The 27,964-nt window shown below is 38.5% G+C and overlaps 1 protein-coding gene across 4 annotated transcripts in view; it reads left to right on the top strand.

Annotated features, from left to right (window-relative positions):
* LRBA (LPS responsive beige-like anchor protein) overlaps positions 1-27,964 on the top strand; it is a 759,310-nt gene that overhangs the window by 245,346 nt on the left and 486,000 nt on the right. For all 4 annotated transcript variants that reach the window (XM_070386647.1, XM_070386648.1, XM_070386644.1 and 1 more), the window contains exon 35: positions 19,937-20,001. In XM_070386647.1, the coding sequence (XP_070242748.1) occupies positions 19,937-20,001 (65 nt within the window). The remainder of the gene's footprint in view (positions 1-19,936; positions 20,002-27,964) is intronic.

Here is a 27,964-nt window from a genome sequence, read left to right as displayed (position 1 = left end):
ATATTTTATTTGATAGAATAAAAAATCCTAACTTTAAAAAATAAAAATTCTTAATAGTTTCTGATGCATTTACATTTTCATAGTTTTGATTTCAGTATTTGTGAAACTTGAATGCTTGTTCTACTTTTTAGAGATATATTGCTATAGTTTTATATAAATACCTATTCCCCATTTAGAAAAATGTGTATTTTTAATTTATTTACTATTCTTCATTTAGAACATGTGATTTTTGAATATAAAGTTTATTTTTTATCAAGGAAAATATATTATTTCACAAATCTAAGAATAGGATAATACTTAAACTGAAAACAGCAGTCTCCTGCCTCAATTATTCTTTCTGTTGATTCTTACTTTCTGGAAGGAGCCACATTCAGATCTCTTGGCTGTTGTCTCTTAGTTACTTTCATATTTCTGAATGATAACTATTTCTAGATTGTTCTGTTTTTAAACATTTTCTTAGCGTCTTTTATGGAAGATGACTGTTGAGTACTTACATTGCTCTCCCTTTCCGGTTCACACACTCTCCTGTTTCCAGTTCAGTTATAGTGTTTAGTTAAAACCATCCCTAGCATTACCATTTTTGTGACAATGGAAATATCCATGCAGACCTACAAAAAATATACTGTATTACCTAACCACCTTGCCTCTCCTTCCTCCCTTCCACTTGTTTTTCTCTTTCTTTCTTTCTGCTGGAATTAATGATTTCCTACTTTTTTTTTTTTTTTTTAAATTTCTTTGTAGCCACCACAAATTTATTTCTGAATTTTCCGTTGGAATCATAGAACTCTACCAATGTAATGAACTCCCTTGGTATCTCTTGGTTCAGGTCTTTTCCTTGGATCTATATTGCTTGGAGTTCTCTATCGTCCTATTCTCACCTGGGTTGGTTACTCCTTAGTTGTGTAGAAAGCTGTCACCTGGAGGCTTCTTTTATCATCCACCTAGAAGTATCCTCTTCTCCATCTTACGCTTTTGTGTCTATATCCTATTACTCATAGTGGCCTTCTTTTTTGGAAAATACACTGATTGAACATTTATTGATCACTTATTCTATATGTATTGGTCATTGTCCTAGCATCGGAATAAAGGATAGAATAAAGAGAAAGGCAAAAATAAAATCTAAGTGGCAGGAGTATGCCATGGAAAAATTAAAGCAAAACTTGGCTGGAGGATGACAGTGGGCGTCTCTGTATTAACTTTGATGAGGATGTCCTTTGTAATTTCTTAAAAAAGAATACATGTAGAATTTTTTAGAGCTTGCTTAGATGAAAATGTCTTTTTTTAAACCATTATTGATGGCTTGTTGGGATATTAGTATTAGAGGCTGAAAGTTGTAATCTTTCTTATAATTTTTTCTCTGTGAGCTTTTATTATTTTGAAAATTGTTTATTATTACTGGTTGTACGTTGATGTGGGTGAATCTTTTAGAATCCACTGTCTTTGGTATTTTATATAAACTTTCAGTCTGCACAAGTATATACTTGTGTTCAGAGAAAGTGTCTTAAATTATTTCTATGGGAATGTTTTTACTATATTCTCATTTCTGTTTCTAGAACTACTCTTAGGTAGATGTTGAGCTGGATTATCTAATTTTCTTTTTTTTTTTTTTTTTAACTTTTGGAACACTTTAATCAACAGAATGGAAGTATACAAATGAATTTAAAAATGAAATCAGTGCACCCAAGAGGGAGATCTAACATGAGGTTCTCATCCTTTTTCCTTCATTTTATCTTTTCTTTTACTCTCCTGAGAGCCTTCTATCACATCTTCCAATAATTCTTTCTAAATTTTTATTTGAAATTATACTTTTAATTTCTTAGAGTATTTTCTTCTTTTCTGAGATTTGGAGGGGAGATGGAAAGGGAGAGCTGGTTAATTTTGTTCCAGCTTGACCAGGCCGTAAGGTGTCCAGATACTTGGTCAAACATTATTTGGAGAGTTTCTGAATGAGATTAACATGTAGAGTCAGTACACTGTATGAAGCAGGTTGCACGGCTTGATGTGGATCAGCCTCACGCAGTCAGTTGAAGGCCCGGCTGTAACATGAAGGCTGACCATACCCGAGTAGAGAGAATTCTACTTGCTTGACTGCATTGGAACTGAGATAACAGTTTTTCCTGTCTTTGTCCTCAAACTGAAAAAAATGTGACACGTTTTCACTTTTTGGATTTGAAACCCGTTGCCCTTTAGACAATAGGAGAAGGAAATGGCAACCCACTCCAGTGTTCTTGCCTGGAGAATCCCAGGGATGGGGGAGCCTGGTGGGCTGCCATCTATGGGGTCACATAGAGTCGGACACGACTGAAGCGACTTAGCAGTAGCAGCAGCAGCCCTTTAGACTGGAACCACACCATTGGTTTTCTGGATTTTTAGGCTTTTTAACTTGGATTAGAACTATACTATCAGCTCTCCTGGGTTTCCTGCTTACTCATTTTCTGTGCAGATCATGGGACTTATAAGCCTCCATGATAGTGTGAGCCACTTTCTTAAATAAAATGTGAATCTCCATCCCGTTGGTTCCGTTTCTCTGGAGAACTCTTATTATACAATAATTTATTTATTTGTTTGGGCTGCACTGGGTCTTTGTTGCTGTGTGGGCTTTTCTCTAGTTGCGGCTAGCAGGGGCCACTGTCCAGTTGTAGCATGCGGGCTTCTTGCTGCTCGTTCTCTTCTGGAGCACAGGCTCTAGGGCGTGCAGGCTTCAGCAGTTGTGGCGCACGGGCTCGGCAGTTGCAGTTCTGGGCTCTAGAGCAAAGGCTCAAAGGTTGTGGCACATGGGTTTAGTTGCTCTGCAGTGTGTGGGATCATCCCGGACCAGGGATCAAACTCGTGTCCCCCATATTGACAGGCAGATTCTTTACCACTGAGTCACTAGGCAAGCCAGAACTCTACTTTTTTTTTTCAAACAACAAATTTTCTCTACTGTGCAAAGACAGGGTTATCTGGCTCCTGAATGATCCTGAGCTTCAGTAAGAGTCCGTTTTACAACTTCAGCTCCAGTTCTTCTTAGAGATTAAAAGAGCTCCCAGGGCCCGTGATCATGGGCACTGATGGCTTGGAGAGCTCTCATACAAAGGCAGAGAGGTACCAGTGAATAAAAAATGTACCCCTGCCCTGATTTTTACAACCAAGTTTTTATCTTTCTGATGGTAATAATTGTACTTTTCTTCAGTCTGCCTCTTCCGCCCGATTAATAATATTGTCTATTATTAATAATTAAGAGTAATTTTTTTCCCTGCTTATCTCTTTGGTGTCTGTCATTCACATAAGAGTCTTTCCTGTAATCACTGTGACTGCTTGTGCTCATGTTTAAGTGTGTTGCACAGATGTCTGTGTGCGTATGTATGAGTTGCCTGCTACTGATGAATGAACCTTAAATTTAATCATTGGTTCTCATTTTTCTCAGGGAACACTTCTCTAATATTGCCGGGTATCTCATGGTTTGGTAAGCATACTTTGAAGTTATTTTGTTTTTTACAGTAAGGTTTTTTAAAGTGTTCAGAAGTTTACTCCACTGGAAAGCAAACTTCCAGTCGTTTACCATGGTGGGGATGGCCAGCAATATGGGGAGAGAAGCTCAGATGCTGTTTTTTTAATACCAGCTTTTATTCATTTAAACTCTTTTCATTCCTGCCCCTCAACCATCCTTATGTATATAATCAGTGTGTCAGTTCTTGTCCTTTCTAGGGGTTCTACAACAAGCATTTGTCTGCTGCTTCAATTTATTTCTCTCCAGACTAGAGGGAAATTTTTATTTTACTGTTTCTTTTTTCTTCTAAAATTAATTTATTTGTTATTGAAGGATAATTGCTTTACAGAGTTTTGCTGTTTTCTGTCAACCTCAACATGAACCAGCCATGCTGCTAAGTCACTTCAGTCGTGTCCGACTCTGTGAGACCCCATAAGAGGCAGCCCACCAGGCTCCCCTGTCCCTGGGATTCTCCAGGCAAGAACACTGGAGTGGGTTGCCACTTCCTTCTCCAATGCATGAAAGTGAAAAGTAAAAGTGAAGTTGCTCAGTCGTGGTCTGACTCTTCACAACCCCACAGATTGCAGCCCACCAGGCTCCTCTGCCCATGGGATTTTCCAGGCAAGAGTACTGGAGTGGGGTGCCATTTCCTCCTCCTGAACCAGCCATAGGTACACATATATCCCCTCCCTTTTGAACCTCCTCCCATCTCCCTCCCCATCCCACCCTCTAGGCTGATACAGAGCCCCTGTTTGAGTTTCCTGAGCCATACAGCAAATTCCCTCTGGCTGTCTATTTTATATATGGTAATATAGTTTTCCATGTTACTCTTTCCATACATCTCAGCCTCTCCTCCCCTCTACCCATGTTCACAAGTCTATTCTCTATGTCTGTTTCTCCATTGTTTCCGTGTAAATACATTCTTCAGTACCATTTTTCTAGATTCCGTATGTATGCATTAGAATACGGTATTTCTCTTTCTGACTCACTTCACTCTGTATAATAGGTTCTAGGTTCATCCATCTCATCAGAACTGACTCAGATGCCTCCCTTTTTATGGCTGAGTACTATTCCATTGTGTATATGTACCATCACTTCTTTATCCATTCATCTGTTGACGGGCATCTAAGTTGCTTCTTTGTTCTAGCTATTGTAAATAGTGCTGCAATGAACAATGGGATACATGTGTCTCTTTCAATTTTGGTTACCTCAGGGTATGTACCTACGAGTGGGATTGCTGAGTCATATGGTGGTTTTATTTAGTTCTTTTTTTTTTAATTTTATTTTTAAACTTTACAATATTGTATTGGTTTTGCCAAATATCGAAATGAATCTGCCACAGGTATACATGTGTTCCCCATCCTGAACCCTCCTCCCTCAATCCCTCCCTGTACCATCCCTCTGGGTCGTCCCAGTGCACCAGCCCCAAGCAACCAGTATCGTGCATCGAACCTGGACTGGTGACTCGTTTCATACATGATAGTATACATGTTTCAATGCCATTCTCCCAAATCTTCCCACCCTCTCCCTCTCCCACAGAGTCCATAAGACTGTTCTATACATCACTGTCTCTTTTGCTGTCTCATACACAGGGTTATTGTTACCATCTTTCTAAATTCCATATATATGCGTTAGTATACTGTATTGGTGTTTTTCTTTCTGGCTTACTTCACTCTGTATAATAGGCTCCGGTTTCATCCATCTCGTTAGAATTGATTCAAATGAATTCTTTTTAATGGCTGAGTAATACTCCATTGTGTATATGTACCACAGCTTTCTTATCCATTCATCTGCTGATGGACATCTAGGTTGCTTCCATGTCCTGGCTATTATAAACAGTGCTGCGATGAACATTGGGGTACATGTGTCTCTTTTCCTTCTTGTTTCCTCAGTGTGTATGCCCAGCAGTGGGATTGCTGGATCATGAGGCAGTTCTATTTCCAGTTTTTTAAGGAATCTCCACACTGTTCTCCATAGTGGCTGTACTAGTTTGCATTCCCACCAACAGCGTAAGAGAGTTCCCTTTTCTCCACACCCTCTCCAGCATTTATTGCTTGTAGACTTTTGGATCGCAGCCATTCTGACTGGTGTGAAATGGTACCTCATAGTGGTTTTGATTTGCATTTGTCTGATAATGAGTGATGTTGAGCATCTTTTCATGTGTTTGTTAGCCATCTGTATGTCTTCTTTGGAGAAATGTCTATTTAGTTCTTTGGCCCATTTTTTGATTGGGTCATTTATTTTTCTGGAGTTGAGCTGTAGGAGTTGCTTATATATTTTTGAGATTAGTTGTTTGTCAGTTGCTTCATTTGCTGTTATTTTCTCCCATTCTGAAGGCTGTCTTTTCACCTTGCTAATAGCTTCCTTTGTTGTGTGAAGCTTTTAAGTTTAATTAGGTCCCATTTATTTATTTTTGCTTTTATTTCCAATATTCTGGGAGATGGGTCATAGAGGATCCTGCTGTGATGTATGTCGGAGAGAGTTTTGCCTATGTTCTCCTCTAGGAGTTTTATAGTTTCTGGTCTTACATTTAGATCTTTAATCCATTTTGAGTTTATTTTTGTATATGGTGTTAGAAAGTGTTCTAGTTTCATTCTTTTACAAGTGGTTGACCAGTTTTCCCAGCACCACTTGTTTAAAGAAATTGTCTTTAATCCATTGTATATTCTTGCCTCCTTTGTCAAAGATAAGGTGTCCATATGTACGTGGATTTATCTCTGGGCTTTCTGTTTTGTTCCAGTGATCTATATTTCTGTCTTTGTGCCAGTACCATACTGTCTTGATGACTGTGGCTTATTTAGTTCTTTAAGGAATCTCCCTGTTGTCTTCCATAGTGGCTGTATCAGTTTACATTTCCACCAACAGTGCAAGAGCATTCCCTTTTCTCCACACCCTCTCCAGCATTTATTGTTCCTAGACTTTTTGATAAGGGCCATTCTGACCGGTGTGAGGTGATATCTCATTGTAGTTTTGATTTGCATTTCTCTAATAATGAGCGATATTGAGCATCTTTTCATGTGTTTGTTGCTGCTGCTGTTGCTGCTAAGTCGCTTCATTGTGTCCAACTCTGTGCTACCCCGTAGATGGCAGCCCACCAGGCTTCCCGTCCCTGGGATTCTCCAGGCAAGGACACTGGAGTGGGTTGCCATTTCCTTCTCCAATGCATGAAAGTGAAAAGTGAAAGGGAAGTCGCTCAGTTGTGTCTGACTCTAGCGACCCCATGGACTGCAGCCTACCAGGCTCCTCCGTCCATGGGATTTTCTAGGCAAAAGTACTGGAGTAGGGTGCCATTGCCTTCTCTGCATGTGTTTGTTAGCCATCTGTATGTCTTCTTTGAAGAAATGTCTGTTTAGGTCTTTCCCCAGTTTTTGATTGGGTTGTTTGTTTTTCTGGTATTAAGTTGTATGAGCTGATTGTATATTTTGGAAATTAATCGTATGTTAGTTGTTTCATTTGCTATTATTTTCTCCCACTCTGAGGGTTGTCTTTTCACCTTGCTTATAGTTTTGTTTGCTGTGCAAAAGCTTTTAAGTTTAATCAGGTCCCACTTGGTTACTTTTGTTTTTATTTCCATTACTCTAGGAGGTGGGTCATAGAAGATCTTGCTTTGATTAATGTCATTGAGTGTTCTGCCTGTATTTACCTCTAACAGTTTTATATTTTCTGGTTTTACATTTAAGTTTTTAATCTTTTTTGAGTTTATCTTTGTGTATGGTGTTAGGAAGTGTTCTAATTTCATTCTTTTACATGTAGCTGTCCAGTTTTCCCAGCACCATTTATTGAAAAGGCTGTGTTTGCCCCATTGTATATTCTCGCCTCCTTTGTCAAAAATAAGGTACCCATAGGTACATGGGTTTATTTCTGGGCTTTCTATCTTTTTCCATTGGTCTATATTTCTGTTTTTGTGCGAGTACCATACTGTCTTGATGACTGTAGCTTTATACTATAATCTGAATCAGGAAGATTGATTCCTCCAGCTCCATTCTTCTTTCTCAAGACTGCTTTGGCTATTTGGGGTCTTTTGTGTTTCCATATGAATTGTGAAATTCTTTGTTCTAGTTCTGTGAAAAATGCCCATTGGTAATTTGATAGTGATCACATCGAATCTGTAGATTGCATTTGGTAGTATAGTCATTTTCACAGTATCAATTCTTTCTACCCAGGAACATGGAATATCTCTCCATCTGTTTATGTCATCTTTGATTTTTTTCAGTAGTATCTTATAATTTTCTGTGTACAGTTCTTTTGTCTCCTTAGGTAAGTTTATTCCTAGATATCTAATTCTTTTTGTTGCAATGGTGAATGGGATTGATTCCTTCATTTCTCTTTCTGATTTTTCATAGCTAGTATATAGAAATATAAGTGATATCTGTAAATTGATTTTGTATGCTGCAACTTTGCTAAACTCGCTGATTAGCTCTAGTAATTTTCTGATACTATCTTTAGGGTTTTCTAGGTACAGAAGCACGACATCTGTAAACAGAGCTTTACTTCTCCTATTCTGATCTGGGTTTCTTTTATTTTTCTTTTCTGATTGCTATAGCTAGGAGTTCCAGAACTTAGTTCAGTTCAGTTCAGTTGCTCAGTCATGTCCAACTCTTTGCGTCCCCATAAACAGCAGCACGCCAGGCCTCCCTGTCCATCACCAACACCCGGAGTCCACCCAAACCCATGTCCATTGAGTTGGCGATGCCATCCAACCATCTCATCCTCTGTTGTCCCCTTCTCCTCCTGCCCTCAATCTTTCCCAGCATCAGGGTCTTTTCCAATGAGTCAGCCCTTCACATCAGGTGGTCAAACTATTGGAGTTTTCAGCTTCAACATCAGTCCTTCCAATGAACACCCAGGACTGGTTTCCTTTAGGATTAATTGGTTTGATCTCCTTTCAGTCCAAAGGACTCTCAAGAATCTTCTCCAACACCACACTTCAAAAGCATCAATTCTTCGGTGCTCAACTTTCTTTATAGTCCAACTGTCACATCCATACATGATCACTGGAAAAACCATAGCCTTGACTAGATGGATCTTTGTTGACAAAGTAATGTCTCTGCTTTTTAATATGCTGTCTAGCTTGGTGATAACTTTCCTTCCAAGGAGTAAGCATCATTTAATTTCATGGCTGCAATCACCATCTGCTGTGATTTTGGAGTCCAGAAAAAAAAATTCAGCCACTGTTTCCGCTGTTTCCCCATCTGTTTGCCATGAAGTGATGAGACCGGATGCCATGATCTTTGTTTTCTGAATGTTGAGCTTTAAGCCAACTCTTTCACTCTCCTCTTTCACTTTCGTCAAGAGGCTCTTTAGTTCTTCTTCACTTTCTGCCATAAGGGTGGTGTCATCTGCATATCTGAGGTTATTGATATTTCTCCCCTCAATCTTGATTCCAGCTTGTGCTTTTTCCAGCCCAGCGTTTCTCATGATGTACCCTGCATAGAAGTTAAATAACTACGGTGACAATATATAGCCTTGACATACTTCTTTTCCTACTTGGAACCAGTCTGTTGTTCCTTGTCCAGTTGTAACTGTTGCTTCCTGAACTGCATACAGATTTCTCAAGAGGCAGGTCAGGTGGTCTGGTATTCTCATCTCTTTCAGAATTTTCCACAGTTTATTGTGATCCACACAGTCAGAGGCTTTGGCATAGTCAATAAAGCAGAAATAGATGTTTTTTTGGAACTCTCTTTTGTTTTTTTGATGATCCAACAGATGTTGGCAATTTGATCTTTGATTCCTCTGCCTTTTCTAAATACAGCTTGAACATCTCGAAGTTCACGATTCACGTATTGCTGAAGCCTGGCTTGGAGAATTATAAGCATTACTTGACTAGCGTGTGAGATGAGTGCAATTGTGTGGTAGTTTGAACTTTCTTTTGTATTGCGTTTCTTTAGGATTGGAATGAAAGCTGACCTTTTCTAGTCCTGTGGTCACTGCTGAGGTTTCCAAATTTGCTGGCATATTGAGTGCAGCACTTTCACAGCATTATCTTTCAGGATTTAAAATAGCTCAACTGGAATTCTATCACCTCCACTAGCTTTGTTCGTAGTGATGCTTTCTAAGGCCCACTTGACTTCACATTCCAGGATGTCTGGTTCTAGGTGAGTGATCACCCCATCGTGGTTATCTGGGTCGTGAAGATCTGTTTTGTATAGTTGTTCTGTGTATTCTTGCCGCCTCTTCTTAATATCTCTGCCTCTGTTAGGTCCATACCATTTCTGTCCCTTATCGAGCCCATCTTTGCATGAAATGTCCCCTTGGTATCTCTAATTTTTTGAAGATATCTTTAGTCTTTCCCATTCTGTTATTTTCCTCTATTTCTTTGCTTTGATCTCTGAGGAAGGCTTTCTTATCTCTCCTTTCTATTCTTTGGAACTCTGCATTCAAAAGGATATATCTTTCCTTTTCCCCTTTGCTTTTCACTTCCCTTCTATTCACAGATATTTGTAAGGCCTCCTCAGACAGCCGTTTTGCTTTTTTGCATTTCTTTTTCTTGGTGATGGTCTTGATTCCTGTCTTCTGTACAGTGTCACAAACCTCCATCCTTAATCCATCAGGCACTCTGTCTGTCAGATCTAGTCCGTTAAGTATATTTCTCACTTCCACTGTATAGTCATAAGGGATTTGATTTAGGTCATACCTGAATGGTGTAGTGATTTTCTCCACTTTCTTCAAATTCAGTTTATTCAACTATGTTGTATAATTGTGGCAAAAGTGTACACCCTTTTCTTGTCCCTGATCTTAGGGGGAATACTTTCAGTTTTTCACCATTGAGAATAATGTTTGCTGTAGGCTTATCATATATGGCCTTTACTATGTTGAGGTAGGTTCCTTCTGTGCCTGCTTTCTGGAGAGTTTTTATCATAAATGGGTGTTGAATTTTGTGAAGGCCTTTTTCTTCAACTGTTGAGATTATCATGTGGTTTTTATCTTTCAACTTGTTAATATGGTGTGTCACATTGATTTATTTGCATATATTCATGAATCTTGCATCCCTGGAATAAACCCAACTTGATGATGGTCTGTGAGCTTTTTGATGTGTTTCTGAATTGTGTTTTCTAAATTTTGTTGAGGATTTTTGCATCTATGTTCATCAGTGATATTGACCGCTAATTTTCTTTTTTGTGTTGTGTTTGTCTGGTTTTTGTATCAGGGTGATGGTGGCTGCATAGAATGAATCTGACAGTGTTCCTTCCTCTGAAATTTTTGTGAAAGAATTTCAGAAGGATAGGCCTTAGGTCTTGTCTAAATGTTTCATAGAATTCTCCTGTGAAGCCATCTGGTCCTGGGCTTTTGTTTTTTGGGAGATTTTTTATCACAGCTTCAATTTCAGTGCTTGTAACTGGTTGTTCATAATTTCTATTTCTTCCTGGTTCAGTCTTGAAGATTTAACTTTTCTAAGAATTTGTCCTTTTTTTCCAGGTTATCTGTTTTGTTGCCAAAACAAAACAGATAGTTGTTCGTAATAGTTGCTTGTAATCCTTTGTATTTTTGCATTGTCTGTTGTAACCATTCCTTTTTCATTTCTAATTTTGTTGATTTGTTTCTTCTCTTTTTTTCTTGTTGAGTCTGGCTAAAGGTTTGGCAATTTTTTTATGTTCTCAAAGAATCAGCTTTTAGTTCTATTAATATTTACTATTGTTTCTTTCATTTCTTTTTCATTTATTTCTGCTTGGATTTTATGATTTCTTTCCTTCTACTAATTTTTGAATTTTTTTGTTCTCCTTTTTCCAGTTGTTTTAGATATAAAGTTAGGTTGTCTATTTGATGTTTTTTTGTTTCTTGAGGTAGGATTGTATTGCTATAAACTTCCCTCTTAGAACTGCTTTTGCTGCATCCCATAGGTTTTGAATTGTTGTGTTTTCATTGTCATTTGTTTCTAGAAATTTTTTGATTTCCCTTTTGATTTCTTCAGAAACCTGTTGATTATTTAGTAATGTGTTGTTTAATCTCCATGTGTTTGTTTCTTACAGTTTTTTTTCTTGCAGTTGATATCTAGTCTTATAGCATTATATTTCGAGAAGATGCTTGATATGATTTCAATTTTCCTAAATTTACTGAGGTTTGATTTGTGATCCAAGATGTGGTCTATCCTGTAGAATGTTCCATGTGCACTTGAGAAGAAGGTATATTCTTCTGCATTTGGATGGAATGTCTTGAAGATATCAGTGAGATCCATCTCATCTGTTATTTAAGACTTGTGTTTCGTTATTAATTTTGTGTTTTGATGATCTGTCCATTGGTGTGCGTGGGGTGTAAAGTCTTCTACTATTATTGTGTCACTGTCAACTTTTCCTTGTATGTCTGTTAGTGTTTGTCTTATGTATTGAGGTGCTCCTATGTTGGACTTCCCTTGTGGCTAGCTGGTAAAGAATCTGCCTGCAATGCAGGAGACCTGGGTTCCATCCCTGGATTGGGAAGATCCCCTGGAGAAGGGAAAGGCTACAACTCCAGTATTCTGGCCTGGAAAACTCCATGGACTACAGTCCATGGGGTCGCAAAGAGTCGGACACCACTGAGCGACTTTCACATCCCTATGTTGGGTGCATAGATATTTGCGATTGTTATGTTTTCCTCTTGGACTGATCCCTTGACCATTATGTAGTGTCCTTCCTTATCTTTATTTTAATGTCTGTTTAGTCTGATATGAAGATTATTACTCCAGCTCTCTTTCGCTTCCCATTTGCATGGAATATATTTTTCCATCCTCTCACTTTCAGTTTATATGTCTCTTTGTTGGTGGTGTTGTTTAGATGAGGCGTCCTGCACAGGGTGCTACTGGTGGTTGGGTGATGCTGGATCTTATATTCAAGTGGTTTCCTTAGTGTGAGTTCTCACTATTTGATACTCCCTAGGGTTAGTTCTCAGAGAAGGCAATGGCACCCCACTCCAGTACTCTTGCCTGGAAAATCCCATGGATGGAGGAGCCTGGTAGGCTGCAGTCCATGGGGTCGCTATGAGTCGGATGCGACTGAGCGACTTCACTTTCACTTTTCACTTTTCACTTTCACACAGTGGAGAAGGAAATGGCAACCCACTCCAGTGTTCTTGCCTGGAGAATCCCAGGGATGGGGGAGCCTGGTGGGCTGCCGTCCATTGGGTCTCACAGAATTGGACATGACTGAAGCGACTTAGTAGCAGCAGCAGCAGCAGGGGTAGTTCTCTGGTAATCTAGCGTCTTAGAGACAGTGCTCCCATTCCAAAGGCTCACGTCTTAATCTCTGGTCAGGAATGAAGATTCCACAAGTGGTTTATTATGGCATTTAGTGAGATTAAAGCAAATATCCGCAGTGATAAACCAAAGATAAATCCCAGACAAATGGCAGCTACAAAATCAGGCAAATAATAATTAAAATAATGGAACACACACACACACATATATGTACACCCTTGAGCAAAGTCGAAACAGTCCAAAAATAAAGTACATTAGATTGACCCGGTGAACAAGGAAATAAAAAATTATATTTCCCAGTTAAGAACAAAACTAAGTTAAGCACAAACTGGAAAACAAAACTAAACCAAGGTGCCAAATGGAGAATAAAGCAATAAAAACAAACTAACATATATGTTGAAAGGAAAGAATGGATATGCAAAATTCAACCGAGGTAGATGAGGAAGATTTATATACATTAAAGGTTAATCGCAAGGTGAAAGGAACAGTAGGAAAGGCAAACAAAGGAATAAATATAGAAAAAATATAATAGGTTTAAAAAAATTAAAATTATAAAAAAAGGAAAAAATACGGAAGACTAAAGAAAAAGGAAAATTGCACAGAACTGCAGTATCCTAATGTAGAGGCAGAGCTTTGTAACAACAGTCGAAGATGTGACTGAATATACACATACTCTCATAAGCAAAATCAAAACAGTCCACCAAAAATAAAGTACAATAGATTGACCTGGGGAATGAAGGAAACCAAAATTTGTATTCACCAGAACAAAACTAACTGAAGCACAAACTGGAAAACAAAACTAAAGCAAGGTGCCAATTAAGGAATTAAAGCAATGAAAATAAAACTAACAAATATGTTGAGAGGAAAGAAGAGAAAGAAAAGAAAAAAGGAATATACATGCCAAGTTAAGTAGAGGTAGATAAAGAAGGTTTATATATGGTGAAGATTAACTGGAAGGGGAAAAGAATTGTAGGAAAAGCAAACAATGGAACAAATAGAAAAAATAATAATAGGTTTAAAAAATTCAAAAAGAAGAAAAAAAAAGAGGATAACTCTACAGAACTGCAAAAGCCCAATGTAGAGGCAGAGGTTTATGACAACAATAAAAAATGTGACTGAGGAAGAAAAAAAGCTCAAAGGCTTAATTGGATTTCTTAGTGCCAATAAAATCGACAGCTGCAGCAAGAGGGGGGAAAAATCCAAAAGAATCTGCAGAACAAGTTAAAAAATAAGAATAATAAATGTTTCTTTTTTGAGTCACTGCTGTGAGAGTCCTTTCCCTTGTTGGGAGCCACAGTCCACCTTACCTCCCTAGGATGCCCTCTAACACTGTGCTGATCTCTGGACCTGCTGTGGGGGCAGCTCAGATTCTAATCTGGTCCTACTCCTGTGTGTTCTTGCCTCTAATGCCCACAGGTATCAGAGCTAGTGTGTTTTCTTTTGTGGGAGCTCTCAGTGGCCTTTTTTATTTTCCATAGACACAGAGTCTGCTTAGTTTATCACATGGATTTAATCTGCAGCTTGTGCAGAGGTTTGGGTCTTCTTCCTTAACCACACTGCCCCTGGGTTTCAATTGTGGTTTTATTTCCACCTCTTCATGTGGGTTGTCTGCTGGAGTTTAGCTTCTGCGGCTGCCCTGGAGGGCTTGGGTTTACCCCTGTGAGGGCCAGGTGTGGAGGCCGGCAGCTGCTTGGCGTCACAGGGGTTCTGGCAGCACCAGATACTCAGGGGGGTTGGCAGCTAGGGTAGCAGGAAATACATTTCTCTAGAAGGGTATGGCAACTAGTATAGGCCAGTATATTCCAGTATTCTTACCTGGAGAAAACCTGCTCTCTGACAGAGAAGCCTGGCAGGCCACAATCTATAGGGTTGCAAAGAGTCAGACACAACCAAAGCGACCCTGAGTGCATAGACATGAGGCTATTTTTGCCTGTGGTACCTCTGCCCCTGTGCGAGTTGAGAGCGAAGGTGTTGCAGCTGCCTGGCTTGTGGGGACCCTGGCGGCGCCAAGTGTGCAGGGACATGGACTGCCTCTGCCGCAGGAGTTATGGCCCTAGCAGAGTCTTTTTTGAGCCTCTTGTACCTGGTGATCAGAGAGCCTCTTTAGCCAGTCTTTCCCAGTAGCTCTTCCCGTTCAGGTACCTAGAGGGCTCCTTTGCCTGGGGTCCTTCTCTGTTGTTTGGCTTGTCAGGCACATAGAGAGGCCCCCGTGACTGTGGTCCTGCTCTGAAGATTGGCGCATCAGGCACTTAAAGGGGCACCCTGGGTGAGGTCCTACTCTGTAGTTTGGTGCATCAATCACTGAAAGATGCACCCTGGCTGGGTCCTGCTCTGTAGTTCAGTGTCTCAGGCATTTGATGGACCGGCCTTTCTATTGCTCAGCTGCCTGAGCTAGCATGTGGGGGGAGAGAGGCTATGGTGATGGCGCTACTCCCTAGCATGACTCAGCAGTGTCGCCTTGCTTCCATGGCTGCCTGATTTTCCTCCATCAGCATTTTCCACCACGATCTCCTCCCTGACATCCCCTCAATCCGTCTCTCTGCAGTCAACAGCAACCCTCACCCTGGGATTGCTTCATAATTCCTTAACCCCAGCTCCCAGCTGCTGCCCCTTCCATGAGACCAGTGTTCCTGTCCGTGGTATGTATGGCGGCAAGGACTGTCTGATTCTCATTCCATGTTGGCTTCCACAGATCAGCTGTTTCGCTCTCAGCCTTAAATGTTCTCCTCTGACTCAGACAGTTGCCCCGCTGTGGGGATCGGACCCCCTGCTTCAGTCCCCCCACCCGCCGAGGGCAGGTCCAGTCCTGCTAACACTCCGGTTTCCCCCTAGTTCCTTCGTCCTGCCGAGTTTTGCGTGGGTCTGTACGCTTTCCCGCTGGTCAGGTTCTCCTGTCGCTCTGAGCTGGTGTTTCGTATGCACCCTGTGTCTGAAGATGTGCTCCTGATGTATCCTTGGAGAGAGGGGCTCCGCGTCCACCTCCTCCTCCCCAGTCTTGTTCTTCCTCTTGGCTGTTTCTCGTTACTGTTGTCCCCTCTTTATTGTCTTTGTCATTTTTTCCTGCGTTTAACCAAAGTCACTCATTTTATACCTTTTTTTTTTTTAAAGATAGTTCAGTGATTTTCTAGCCCACTAGAATAAAAATTTGATACTACATTTAATGTCAATATTGATGGTTTGACCAGAAAAGATGGCATCATGGAATATATGTAGTTGATCTTATTGATCTGTAGTCTGATTTTATTTGCTTTAGAACATGGTAATGTTTGGGAATTGGGCATTTAGAATGTAGGCAAATTCATGTGCTGTATTCAAGACACTAAAATATATTGTAGGAGATTCTCAAATTTATAGGAAACTGTTAAGTTCACTTTAAGGAATTTAGCTATATTAAATATTATAAATTATAGCACATTTATTGGTGCCCTTTCCTGTATTTATTTGTTAATGTTAGGGAGTCACAGAAGTAGTTTAGTTGATGGAGTCTTTTATTCCCCATCCCAAATTTGGTAGACTTTTACCACTGAAGACACATGTTTGAGAATTGGTGTAACTCTGTTTAATAGATTTCACTAGTATACATTATCCTGTTGTTGTTGTTACTGTATGACTAAGAGCATTACTAAGCTAAGAGTATATTTTAGTAAAAATTGACTAGTCACCAGTTGTGGCCCTAGGAAGTGATAGTCAATTAAATACAGCTTAGAACAGGTATGAAATTATTGACTCCGTTGCTGTGTTTTGAGTCCTTCCTCTCCAAAGTGCTGAAATGTATTTTAAAATTACTTAGTTGCATTAGTGGTTGGATTTGAGGCTTTTAACATGTTTTTCATCAATACCTCTGGGAGAAGAATAACCAAGACCTTTAAATGTATGGTGCATTTTGCATCACTATGTAATTATAAATATTATGATGAAATATTGAAATGATCATGAAAGACGATAAGCATTAAGCTTTTCTTTCAGCTGTTAAAGCTCACTAAAAGTTATATTGAGCTGTGGTTTGTGAAATTGTTTTGACTAACACCTTCTTTAATAATTGTCTCAGAAGTGGAGAAAAATGCTTTAGGAGAGCATGGATCTTCTTTTCAGTTTTCAGATTGTTGATGGTGTTTTAGTATGGAGAAAATTTGTTGGCTTTGACTAAAACCTGGGCTTATTTAAAAAAAAAAAAAAAGTCCTTTTCTCATGGGCTGCGGGTTTTTTTACCTGAGTTCCTATCAGTATGTACTTACGTAGCTGGTGTGTCATCGTTTATTAAGTGTTAAATAATTTATAATTGGGAGTGGATTATAAACAAATTAAAATTCTGATATCTTTGAGAATTGTGAGGTTTTTATAACTACTCAAAGTGTAGATACGAATTTGTATTTTCACTTCATTTCTCATTTTGTCTAAATTTTTTCAGTTGTTGGAAAAGTTTTATTCCAGGTGAATAGATAGCCCTTCCTACAAGTAAACTAATATAAGTTTATAGATGATATTTGGGAAAACAAGAATCCAAATGTATTAGCAGTCATAAATATGTTTCTGAGCTTTCGTAAGAAAAAATGAACTCTTCCAGTTCTAGGTATATCCTCATGTCTAATTTATTTTTAATTTGAAAGGAAAAAAATAGTGTGACATACTTAATTTGAAGTCATAAGTTTTTTAAACGATAATTTTTTATGGTTATGCTAACTTTAACTGGTTTTCTCTCGGACCTAAACCATGCTGTTTGAAACCTTCGTGACCTTTGAATGAGACACTTTCTGCTTTTACATTAGAAGTAAATATCGATCTGTATTGCGTAAGTGTAAATAAAACGATGGTTACCTGTATACTGAAAATTTGAGTCTCTCCACTGTTACCTGTTTTTTTCATGTGGAGTTGGAGTTTTGTATGACTTATAAAAATCCCTACCTGTTGCAGTTTTAAATCAGACAAAATAGATTTGAGGAAAGTGATAGATACTTTTAAAAATAAAATGTCTGGTCTAGAGAATTATATATGGGGTAATCTCTTGCCTTTCTTCCTAATTCCTTTTTTTCTAGCATGAAGAGTAACTATTTTCTTTTCAGTATATTTAACTTCCTTTTTGAAATTTTTCTCTCAAGTAAATGATGTATAGGAAAATGCAGTTAATTTAAGACTTTACCTCCATATACTCTGGTGCTGTGTCAGATTTTCACGTGGCTTGCTGCAAGTGCTGTGTTGGGTGTAAGAGCTGAGGAGCGAGCATGTGTTTCTGTTCTTGACAGGAGCATCCCTTGAGGTGTCACCATCCCTTCTGATTCCCTGCTGTCTATCAGCAGACGTCACAGCCGTGTTTCCCTCATCCCCTCAAAGCCTCAACTACTTGTACATCTCTCTGTAACTTTCTGAGTTTTCCGAGGGCATGAGTTCCTCTGAGGCTGTTTTAAGTCCGCCTGCCATTTGATCTGCTGTCTGCTCCTCCTGCGCATTACTAGCTTTAGGTCCACTCCTCGAGACTTGTGCCTCCCTGTGCTCATGCTTGGAAGTGAGGTGTGGGTTTCTGGGCCAGGGTCAAAAACTTACCGGCAGTTTCTGCTTTTTTCTCTCTTCTCCCTATTTCTGAGAAGAGTGGAGGGTCTGGCACATCTTCTTCTCTCAGAGATTTATTTCTTCTTGGGGTTTGGCTGCTCTCCTTTGCACTGTTTACTTAATTTTGCTGGAAATAAAAAGATTTTAAGTTAGGTGGGTATTAGATTTAAGTTAGATGTTTATCCTTCACTTGGTTTACCTCAGTGAAAGAAATATGTTTATTTTGTTGTTTCAGTTGGCTGGCAGTTGTGAATTTTAAGAGTATGTATTGTGGACTTACGAGCCACTAATTTGTAGGTGTTTGTAAGTTATTGAATCATAGAATAAAGTAGCCTCAAGAATTTTTTAAAGAGGGTAATCAAAGACCTAGAGATGTAGAGTGATCTTTCCGTGGACATAGCCTGTTAATGTCATAGTTGATTTGAGAGCATAAATCTCATGACTTCTTGTTCCTTAAGAACACATTACGTTTCCTGCTCTTTCCTCAACAACATGCTGCTTTATCTTCTTTCTTAGTCTTAGCCCATTACTGTCTTCAAATGTCTAAATGCCTTTATATCTACTTCTTATCCTGCTGTATATGTTCTGTGGGTATCTTCTTGCTTACACTATTCATGAAGTAGAACTCTGTAACAAAATTATGGCAAACAGCCATTTCAGTTCTGAGAGCAAGCTCAAGTTTTTCAGAACTTAAAGTAATACAAAATTAGGGATAAAAATGAGAAAATAGATGAGAAAGGGTGAAGTTTAGAAAAATTAGAATTTGGCATAATATAGGATATGAAATTACGTAGTGTTAAAAACTCTTAAAGGTATTAGATTCAGAAAATGTGGACACTGGTCATGGTAACAGTGCTGTAACTGGCCATGGTAACAAGGTCCCAGGGTGTCTTTTGTTTTGGCATTTATAGAAGAACAAAAAAAAAATTAGTTGAGTAATATTATGTAGGTGGACTGTAAGGCTCCTTAGTTTTCAGAAACAAAAGGATTATATATGTCTAGCTGTTTTTAAAAAACATGCACACATGCATGCATGCACGGGTATTTCTCAAATCTGGCTATATTTCAGTTTATGTGGCCCCAGTCTTATTGGATTGATGCTTATTTTATATATGTTTTGAGATAGGGATTAAACATTTTTTTCCCTATATACTCTATTGGTTGATTTCTTTCTATGGCTTTTTAATGGGTGACTTACTCACAAAGAGTTTATTAATAAATTTACACCATCATTCGCTAATTCATAGACTAGTGACTTTTGGTTTTCCATTTTAAAAGTGGTCTAGCCAAATTCATTGATTTTTCTTGTCTCTTTCTTAATCTTTAGTCATCAAATTTTGTAGGACATGTGCTGTTTATTAAGTTTATGGCACTCCTTAATTCCATCTTCCCCTCTTTTGTTTCTTAAGGAAACAAAACCAAAACCTTTGTCCTTGGTCTTCTTTGCTGCCTTCTTTCAAACTATTTCAGTTAAATTACTAGGATATAATGGTATAGAACTAGAAGGGCAAGATATATATAGGTAGGCTCATTTAGTTTATCTGGAATCTAATTGTTGCTGACTTGTTTTGTTTCCATTTTAATGTCAACTATTTATGTGTTCATGGGGCTGCTAGGTAGAAAGCATGTTTAACAAAACTTTTCCATGAGGATCCAAAGTATGTAATTGATATGGGTGATGTTTTTTGTATTTGTTGATTTAAAGAAATAACCTACTAAGTGAAATTTGTTCAGCTATTGTCTACTATTTTTTTTAGGAGTGGCAGAATTCTATTCAGAAGAATGCAGGCCTTGCTTTTATTGAACTTGTCAATGAAGGAAGGTAAACTATTTTATATCCATTTATATTTTACTTTAGAATCTTGTTCTTTTTTGCTATTTGAACTGATATTTTTGGTATTGATTTTACAGACAGTAATATAGTGAGTTAGATATTAATTATTATAAATACTTCAGTATTTAATCATTTTATTGTTCTCTTCATGGTTATGTGCTTCATGGTAACGTCTGTTCTTTATTTTTCAATAAGTAAGGCTAAGTTTGGCAAAAGTAAACTGATGATTTTATTAACAGATATAAGGAAAACACATATTTTTCAGACTTTGTTAAATTCTGTTATATTTTACAGCAATAATAAGACTGCTGCTGCTGCTGCTAAGTCGCTTCAGTCGTGTCCGACTGTGCGACCCCATAGACGGCAGCCCACCAGGCTCCGCCGTCCCTGGGATTCTCCAGGCAAGAACACTGGAGTGGGTTGCCATTTTCTTCTACAATTCATGAAAGTGAAAAGTGAAAGTGAAGTCGCTCAGTCGTGTCCGACTCTTAGCGACCTCATGGACTGCAGCCTACCAGGCTCCTCCATCCATGGGATTTTCCAGGCAGTAGTACTGGAGTGGGTTGCCATTGCCTTCTCCATAATAAGACTAACATGTCTATATTATCTCATGTCATGGCCTGGGTATAAGGGAAGAAGAATTCAAGGAAAGAAAATTCAGTAATAAGAAAGAAAAATGAAGTACAGATATAAAAAGAAAGATACAAGGGTGAAAATAGATTTAAGAAAGTGAGAAAATTAAAAGGTGAAAATGAAGAAACGATGAGTGGACTACTCTGTGTCAGTTTTGTGGCATCTGATTTTGGATTATACAGTCAATGGAATTCTCCAGGCCAGAACCCAGGTCTCCCGCATTGCAGGCTGATTCTTTACCAGCTGAGCCACCGGGGAAGCCCGGTTTTGGATTAGTTGAACCAAAGACCCAGAGTATAGATTAAAAGGTGTGATTGACTGCTATTGGAAATAGCATTCTGAACATAATTATTGTTTATGCATGTTTCCTTATAGTGTTCTGGCTAATACTGAGAAACTGACACCATCACTTACAGGAAAATTTTGAAATAGTAGCTAGGAATTCAGCCTCTGTCTCGTTAATGTTATAAAAAAGGGAACTGTTCCTTTTCTGGGCTGAGGTGACCTCTAAAAATGGTGCACTATTCACTTGACCCAGAAAACCCCCACAGAATCATGCCAATTAAGAGGTTCATATCTTCGTGTTCATTTTAAGAACACTCGTGAAACTGCCCAGGCCATAAAGGGTAAGCATATCCGAAAAGCCACCAAGTATCTGAAGGGCGCCACTTTATAGAAGCAGTGTATGCCATTCCACCCTTGCAGCGGTGGAGTTGGTAGGTGTGCGCAGGACAGACAGGGGGGCTGGATGCAGGGTCGGAAGCTCAAAAAGTGTGCTGAATTTTTACTGCACGTGCTCAAAAATGCAGAGAGTAATGCTGAGCTTAAGGGCTTAGATATAGATTCTCTGGTCATTGAGCACATATGGGTAAACAAAGCCCCCAAGATGCTGCTCAGGACTTACAGAGCTCATGGTCATATCAATCCCTACATGAGCTCTCCTTGCCACATGGAGATGATCTTTACTGAAAAAGAACAGATTGTTCCTAAACCAGAAGAGGAGATGGCACAGAAGGAAAGATATCCCAGAAGAAACTGAAGAAACAAAAACTTATGGCCCGTGAATAAATGTCGGAAAAATAAATGCAAGTAAAAGAAAGAAAAAAAAGGAACTGTTTGTTTTGTATTAAGTGCTACTAAGATTATTCTACTTATCAAATTATAGGTGCTCACAGATTAGTACTGAATACAGATAAATAAACCTGCAACCATGTGCTAAATTATGTGCTAGAAGGTAGGAATGAGAATAAAGGGAAAGACTTCACAATTTAATATTGAAGGGTTAGGTAAAACCTCCTAGGAAACATGATTCCTGAGATGTATTTCCAAGGATGAGTTGTGTTAGTAAAATAGACTTTGAAAAAGTGGGGATTATGGGTAAGTTGGAGAGGACACGTGTGAAAATCATTCTTAATAGAGGGAATATAATATCTGAAGATGCTGTGATGTGGGATGCTGTGTGTGGTTGTGTGAATTGTGAGTTGTGTGTGAGTTGGTCATCTGGATCATAAAAGATCTAATGTGTATTTGAACTTTTATCTAAAGGCAGTGGGAAGCTTTGAAAGATTTTTAGAAAAGAAGTATGATTGTAATACTTGGATTTTGAAAAAATAACTAGCAGTGATCTGAGGACGGGTTGAAGGAGAGGAGACCTGATTGAAATGAGGAGCAGTAACAAAACTATTACAGTGATCTATGTGAGAAGCAGAACTAATTGTAGTCTGGAGTCTGGCAAGTGTTGGGAAATCAATAATATTTCTCAGTGGGTGAATGGACTAATTTAGTCTCACTTTTAGCAAAAATTTCAAAGTGCTTACTCACCAAGAAAAAAAGCTCTTTGGCTGAATTTCAACACCGAGGTATTACATGCTTTAATAGCGTATATATGTAAAAAGAGACAGTGAGTGCTATTGATCGAATATGTATTTACTCTACTTAATGCAAAACACTGATTAACACCAGTTTTTTTTTTTTTTTAAAGAAAACTTGTTATAAAAGTCAATTTTGTTTAGGTTCTACTAAGTGTAAATGCCCTCAATTATGCAAGTTACTGTTACATTTAATAGATAAGGCAGAATAGCCTTGTGATTAATAGTATTAGCCTTAAAGTTAGTTTTGGGTTCAAGTGCCAGCTTTGATATTTGGGAAGTACTATTCTGTGAGCCTCTGTTTCCTCATCTATTCATTCAGCCAGTATTTATTATGCACTGACTGTGTATCGTAATTGTCCTTGATTGTTGGGATACAACAATAAACAAAGCAGCTAAAGATTCTTTTTTGTGTGTGTAGATCTTACTTTTGAACAGTCACTGACAAGCTATAAACAATAAACAAAATAAGTAATGGATTATATAACACATGAAAGGCGGTAAGTTCTTTGGAAAAAGATAATGTTAAGTAGGTTGAGGGAAATTTTTGAATGAAATATAAAGGGTTTAGTTTGTAGCTTAAAGATTGGTTATATTATAGATCATCAAGAAAGTGACATTTTTGCGAGCCCCGATTGAAGGAAGTGAAGGAGTTAATCATAGGAGCATGTACGGGAAAACCAGTAGCAGTAGAAGAGGTGAAATGTAGGAGCATTATGGATATATTTTGAAGACAGAGCCAGTAGGATGTTTCAGTACTAATGGATCAGATGTGGGTTGTGAGAGAAAACTGGGAGTCCAGTATTACTCTTAACATTTTTGGCTTCTGCAGTTGAAAAGATGGTGTTTCTGTCAACCAGGATGGTAAAATCTATTAATAAAGCAGTTATTGGGGGACAACAAGAGTTCAGTTTTGGCAATACTGATTTTTAGATCTCTAGTAGACATCAAGGAGGGCTTCTCAGGTGATGCTAAGGGTAAAGCCCAACCTGCCAATGCAGGAGCCATAAAAGACATGGGTTCAGTCCTTGGGTTGGGGATGATCCCCTGGAGGAGGGCATGGTAACCCACTCCAGTATTCTTGCCTAAACCCACTCCAGTATTCTTGCCTGGAGAATTCCATGGACAGAGGAGCCTGGCAGGCTACAGTCCATAGGGTTGCAAAGTGTCGGACATGACCGAATTGACTTTGCATGCACACAAACATCCAGGTAGAGATATTAAATGTGAAGTGAAAGTCACTCAGTTGTGTCCAACTCTTTGTGACCCCATAAACTGTAGTCCACCAGGCTCCTCTGACTATGGAATTATCCAGGCAAGAATACTGGAGTGGGTTGCAGTTCCTTCTCCAGGGGAGAGATACTAAATAGACAGTTGCTAATTATTTCTCCAGATTAGAGACCTGAATTTGGTCTCTAATCTATATGTCATAAGCATATAGGTGATATTTAATGTCTTGAGACTAGATGAAATCATTAAGGTGGTACGGTGATGACAGATTTGACCATAGGTTCAGAAGTTGCTTCTGATTTGGATAGGAGCGGTTTTGGGAGAGTGGAAAAAAGCCTATTTGCAGTGAATTTAGAAAAGAGGATGAGAGAAGAGGAATTATTAGAATGTGTATAAACAGTTCTTTAGAGGAATTTTGTTACAGAGCGAAGAAAAAAAATGGAGTGGGAGGGAATAGAGTCAAAGGAAATAGGATTTTGGAAAAATGAGAGCAAAAGAACAGTATTATGGTAAAAAGTGGGGAAATCAATGTAGAAGAGATAGGTGAGAATTTCTGGAGTGATTTTTAAAAGTAGGTTAGAGAGTGGGTGAATGTGTGTACAAATGGTGGGTCATTTATAGTAATATGGGAAGATGTTTCATGTAGTTGCAGAGTCTGGGAGGTAAATATGGAAGTAGAATGAGAGGCTTAAATGGGTTTAGGTTTTGTCAAGTGAATATGGGGGTGAGAAGGACAAGGGAGTCAAACTCTTACACAAGAGAGTGATTATGATCATTGGCCACAGGATTGTAATTGTTAAGGTAGGCCTGGAGAGTGCCTATAAAGAAAGTGATTGGATGGATATATTGAACTCTAAGGACTGTTAGAGTTGTGATAGTAGAGTGACTGAGCTCTGAACATGAGAGGTAGTAGTGAAGAGAGGGGTCAGATATACCAAGGCCATTCAGTTGTTGGAAATGCTGTGCTCTGGCATGTGGCCATGTGATAAATGGCTGAGGTAGGGTGGGAGACAAGACTGGAGGAGGAGAGGCGGTTCAGGGAATGTCAGATGGGGATCTTGGTAAGCTTTAAATCTTATTTTTGTAGACTGTATCACTTACCATCCCTCATCGGTGGTGCCTATCAGTTCAGTTCAGTTCAGTCACTCAGTCATATCTGACTTGTTGCGACCCCATGGACTGCAGCACGCCAGGCCTCCCTGTCCATCACCAACTCCCAGAGCTTGCTCAAACTCGTGTCTATAAAGTCAGTGATACCATCCAACCATCTCCTCCTCTGTCATCCCTTTCTCCATACCCCAAATGTTTCCTATTTATTTCTCATTGATTTTAGTTTTTGCTTCACTGTCATTTTCTCCAACACTATTCTTATAATAATTCCTGGTGCTTTTACCCACATTGTAGCATGTATCAGAATTTTGTTTTTTTGTATTGATTGATTAATGGTATTCTGATATATGGATATACCACATTTTGTTTATCCCTTCAATGAACATTTGGATTACTTTCTGTTTTGGCTGTTATAAATAACACTTCTGTGTGAGTTTTTGTACGAGGCTTTGCGTGGACATACACTTTCATTTCTCTTGGGTAGATATCTGGGAATACAGTTGCTGAGTGGAATGAGAAGTCTATGTTTAATTTTTTAAGTAACTGCTAAGCTGTTTTCCTAGTTAGCCTGGTGGGTATCTTACACTGTTTTTTGTTTGCATTTCCCTAATGCCTAATGCTGTTGAGTGTTTTGTCAAGTGCCACCTTTGGGAAAATGTGCATTTTTGCCCTTTTAAAAATTTTGTTGTGTGACTTTTAATTTTTAAACAGTAGCTTATATTTTTCTAGATGCAGCATTTTGTCGTATACATGATTTGCAACATTTTCTCAATCTGTGACTTGTCCTTTATTTGTGCTGAAGATCAAAAGTTTAAAATTTTGACAAAGTATCATTTACCAATTTTTTTCTTTTATGGATTATGATTTGTTGGCAAATTTAAGACATTTTAGGTTAAAACAAGTAGTAGGGTTTTCTTTTTTTTTTTTATCTTTTGAAATTTTGTAGTTTTAGCCTCTACATTTAGATCTGTGATTCATTTTGAGTTAAGGTTTTTGTATGCTGTGTTTGGTCGCTGAGTCGTGTTCCACTCTTTGGGACCCCATGGACTGTAGCCCGCCAGGCTCTTCTGTTCATGGGATTTCCCAGGCAAAAATACTGGAGTGGGTTGCCATGCCCTCCTCTAGGGGATCTTCCCAACCCAGGGATTGAACCACCCTCTCTGTATCTCCTGCATTGGCAGGTAGATTCTTTACCACTGAACCACCAGTTAAACCCACTGTTTTTGTAGTGTGTGAGATCCAAGTGTAAGTCCAGTTGTTTTGGGTTTTCTACCTAAATGATCCTGTTATCTCTGATCAGAGACATTCTTACCTCTTTCTTACCAATCTGTATACTTTGTTTCCTTTTCTTGTGTCCTTTCTTCTGGTAGAATATTGAAGAGGAGTGGTGAGAGGGGCATCATCCTTGGCTTTGTACTGGTCTTAATGGGAAAGTTTCTAGTTTCTTACTGTTAAATTTGATGTTAGCTTTTGGTAGATATTCTTTATCAAGTTGAGGACGTTTTCTTCTATTCTTAGTTTATGAGAGATATCATGATCATGAGAGATATTTATCATGAATAGGCATTTGATTCTGTCGAGTGCTTTTTTGGTGTCTATTGATATGACCATTTGATGTTTCTTTTTAGCTTGTTTATGTATAATGGATTATGTTGACTGACTCTGGAATGTTGAACTGACTCTGCATACCTGGGATAATTTGTGCTTTGTTGTGCTATGCAATTCTTTTTATGGTTGTTGAATTCAGTTTTGTTTGTTGACTTGAAAGTTACTCGCTTGGGCTTAATTTGCAGAATTGATCTCTTATGGTATGGTAATTTAATGTTGCTGCTTAGCTGTTTTCGAATTCTTCTTGGGTCACACCTTTTTCTCCATCGCTTTGAGGTTAATGAATGATTGGTCAAACCCTTGCTGAAACCTGTGACCCTGTATGGCTGGTAGATCTGTGTTTGGTTTGATGAACACATTTAAATTTGCAGTTGTTTTCATCTCTAGCTTTTACTTCCTGTTGATCTTTGTCGAGTCTGTGTTGTATGTGTGCTTAATGGCTCAGAGAGCCATGTGTGAAATTCTTATTTTGCTAATTCATTTTCAGGGTATCCCTCTCTTAATTTCTGGTCTCTCATTCTAACTTTAAATGTAATCTCATTCTAGGAGAGGTGTCGGGTTTTCTGGTTTTCAGCTTGACATGCAATATCTTTATTTTCTGTCCTCCCTTCCAAATCAAGTCAGCCATCTCTGGAGGTGAAGTTGCTGGTTTCATAAGGAGCCGTAAACGGATGAAACTTTTACATGCATGGTGTTTGGGTGGGACATTTCCGGAAAAGATTGCTACAGACTCCGTTTGTTCTTACTGTGTTTAGCACATTTCTGTGAATAAAATTTTTCTGAATTTTGTTGTTTGCTTTTGTCAGTCTTCAGAACCCTGAATTATCTTTTTCAGTTCTGTGCTGTTTTTCTAGGAAATGATTGGTTGGCCTCTTTATTTCACCATAGCTGGGAGGTTGGCCCCTAGATCTTTACATGTCTGGTTCATTCTGATTTAAGTCCTAGTTCAAGTGTTGCCTTTTCAGAAGTCCTCCCTGAATCCTGTTACCCAGGTTACTTGTATCTCATTTCTTAAAAATTTCCTGCTGATATCTTTTACCGTCTTCCCAGGTTTGTTTTTGTTGTCTCTCTTCCTGTCCAGTGCTTGCTGAGGACAGGCCCTCTGTGTCTTGCTTATTGTTTTATTCTTGGCTGCTAGGGAAGTGCCTAGCAAATCCAGTGAGTATTTGTGTTTAATCGATAAGATACTATAAGAACACTTACAGTTTTTATTTCAGTTACTGCCATTTTTCATGTAAATGTCATTATTTCTTAAACAGAAATTTGGTGTATGCAGATAATCTTGACAATAGTCAAGTGATATTTCTTTGAATATTAACTCTAAGAGAAAAGAAAATACATAGACAATATAATAAATATTTTACACTAAGCTTTTTTATCTGTCTTGTAAAGAAATGAGTTTTATGTTACTCTCAAATATTTTACCCAGAATAACTCATACTTATTGTTTCTTATTGAGGAAGCAATTATTTGAAAAACTTATTTGTTTTTATACCACATGT

Source organism: Bos mutus, chromosome 17 (assembly GCF_027580195.1).
Source record: "Bos mutus isolate GX-2022 chromosome 17, NWIPB_WYAK_1.1, whole genome shotgun sequence".
Lineage (NCBI taxonomy): Eukaryota > Metazoa > Chordata > Mammalia > Artiodactyla > Bovidae > Bos > Bos mutus.
Note: the sequence above shows the minus strand (reverse complement) of the source record. Positions and strands in the feature narration are given on the sequence as shown.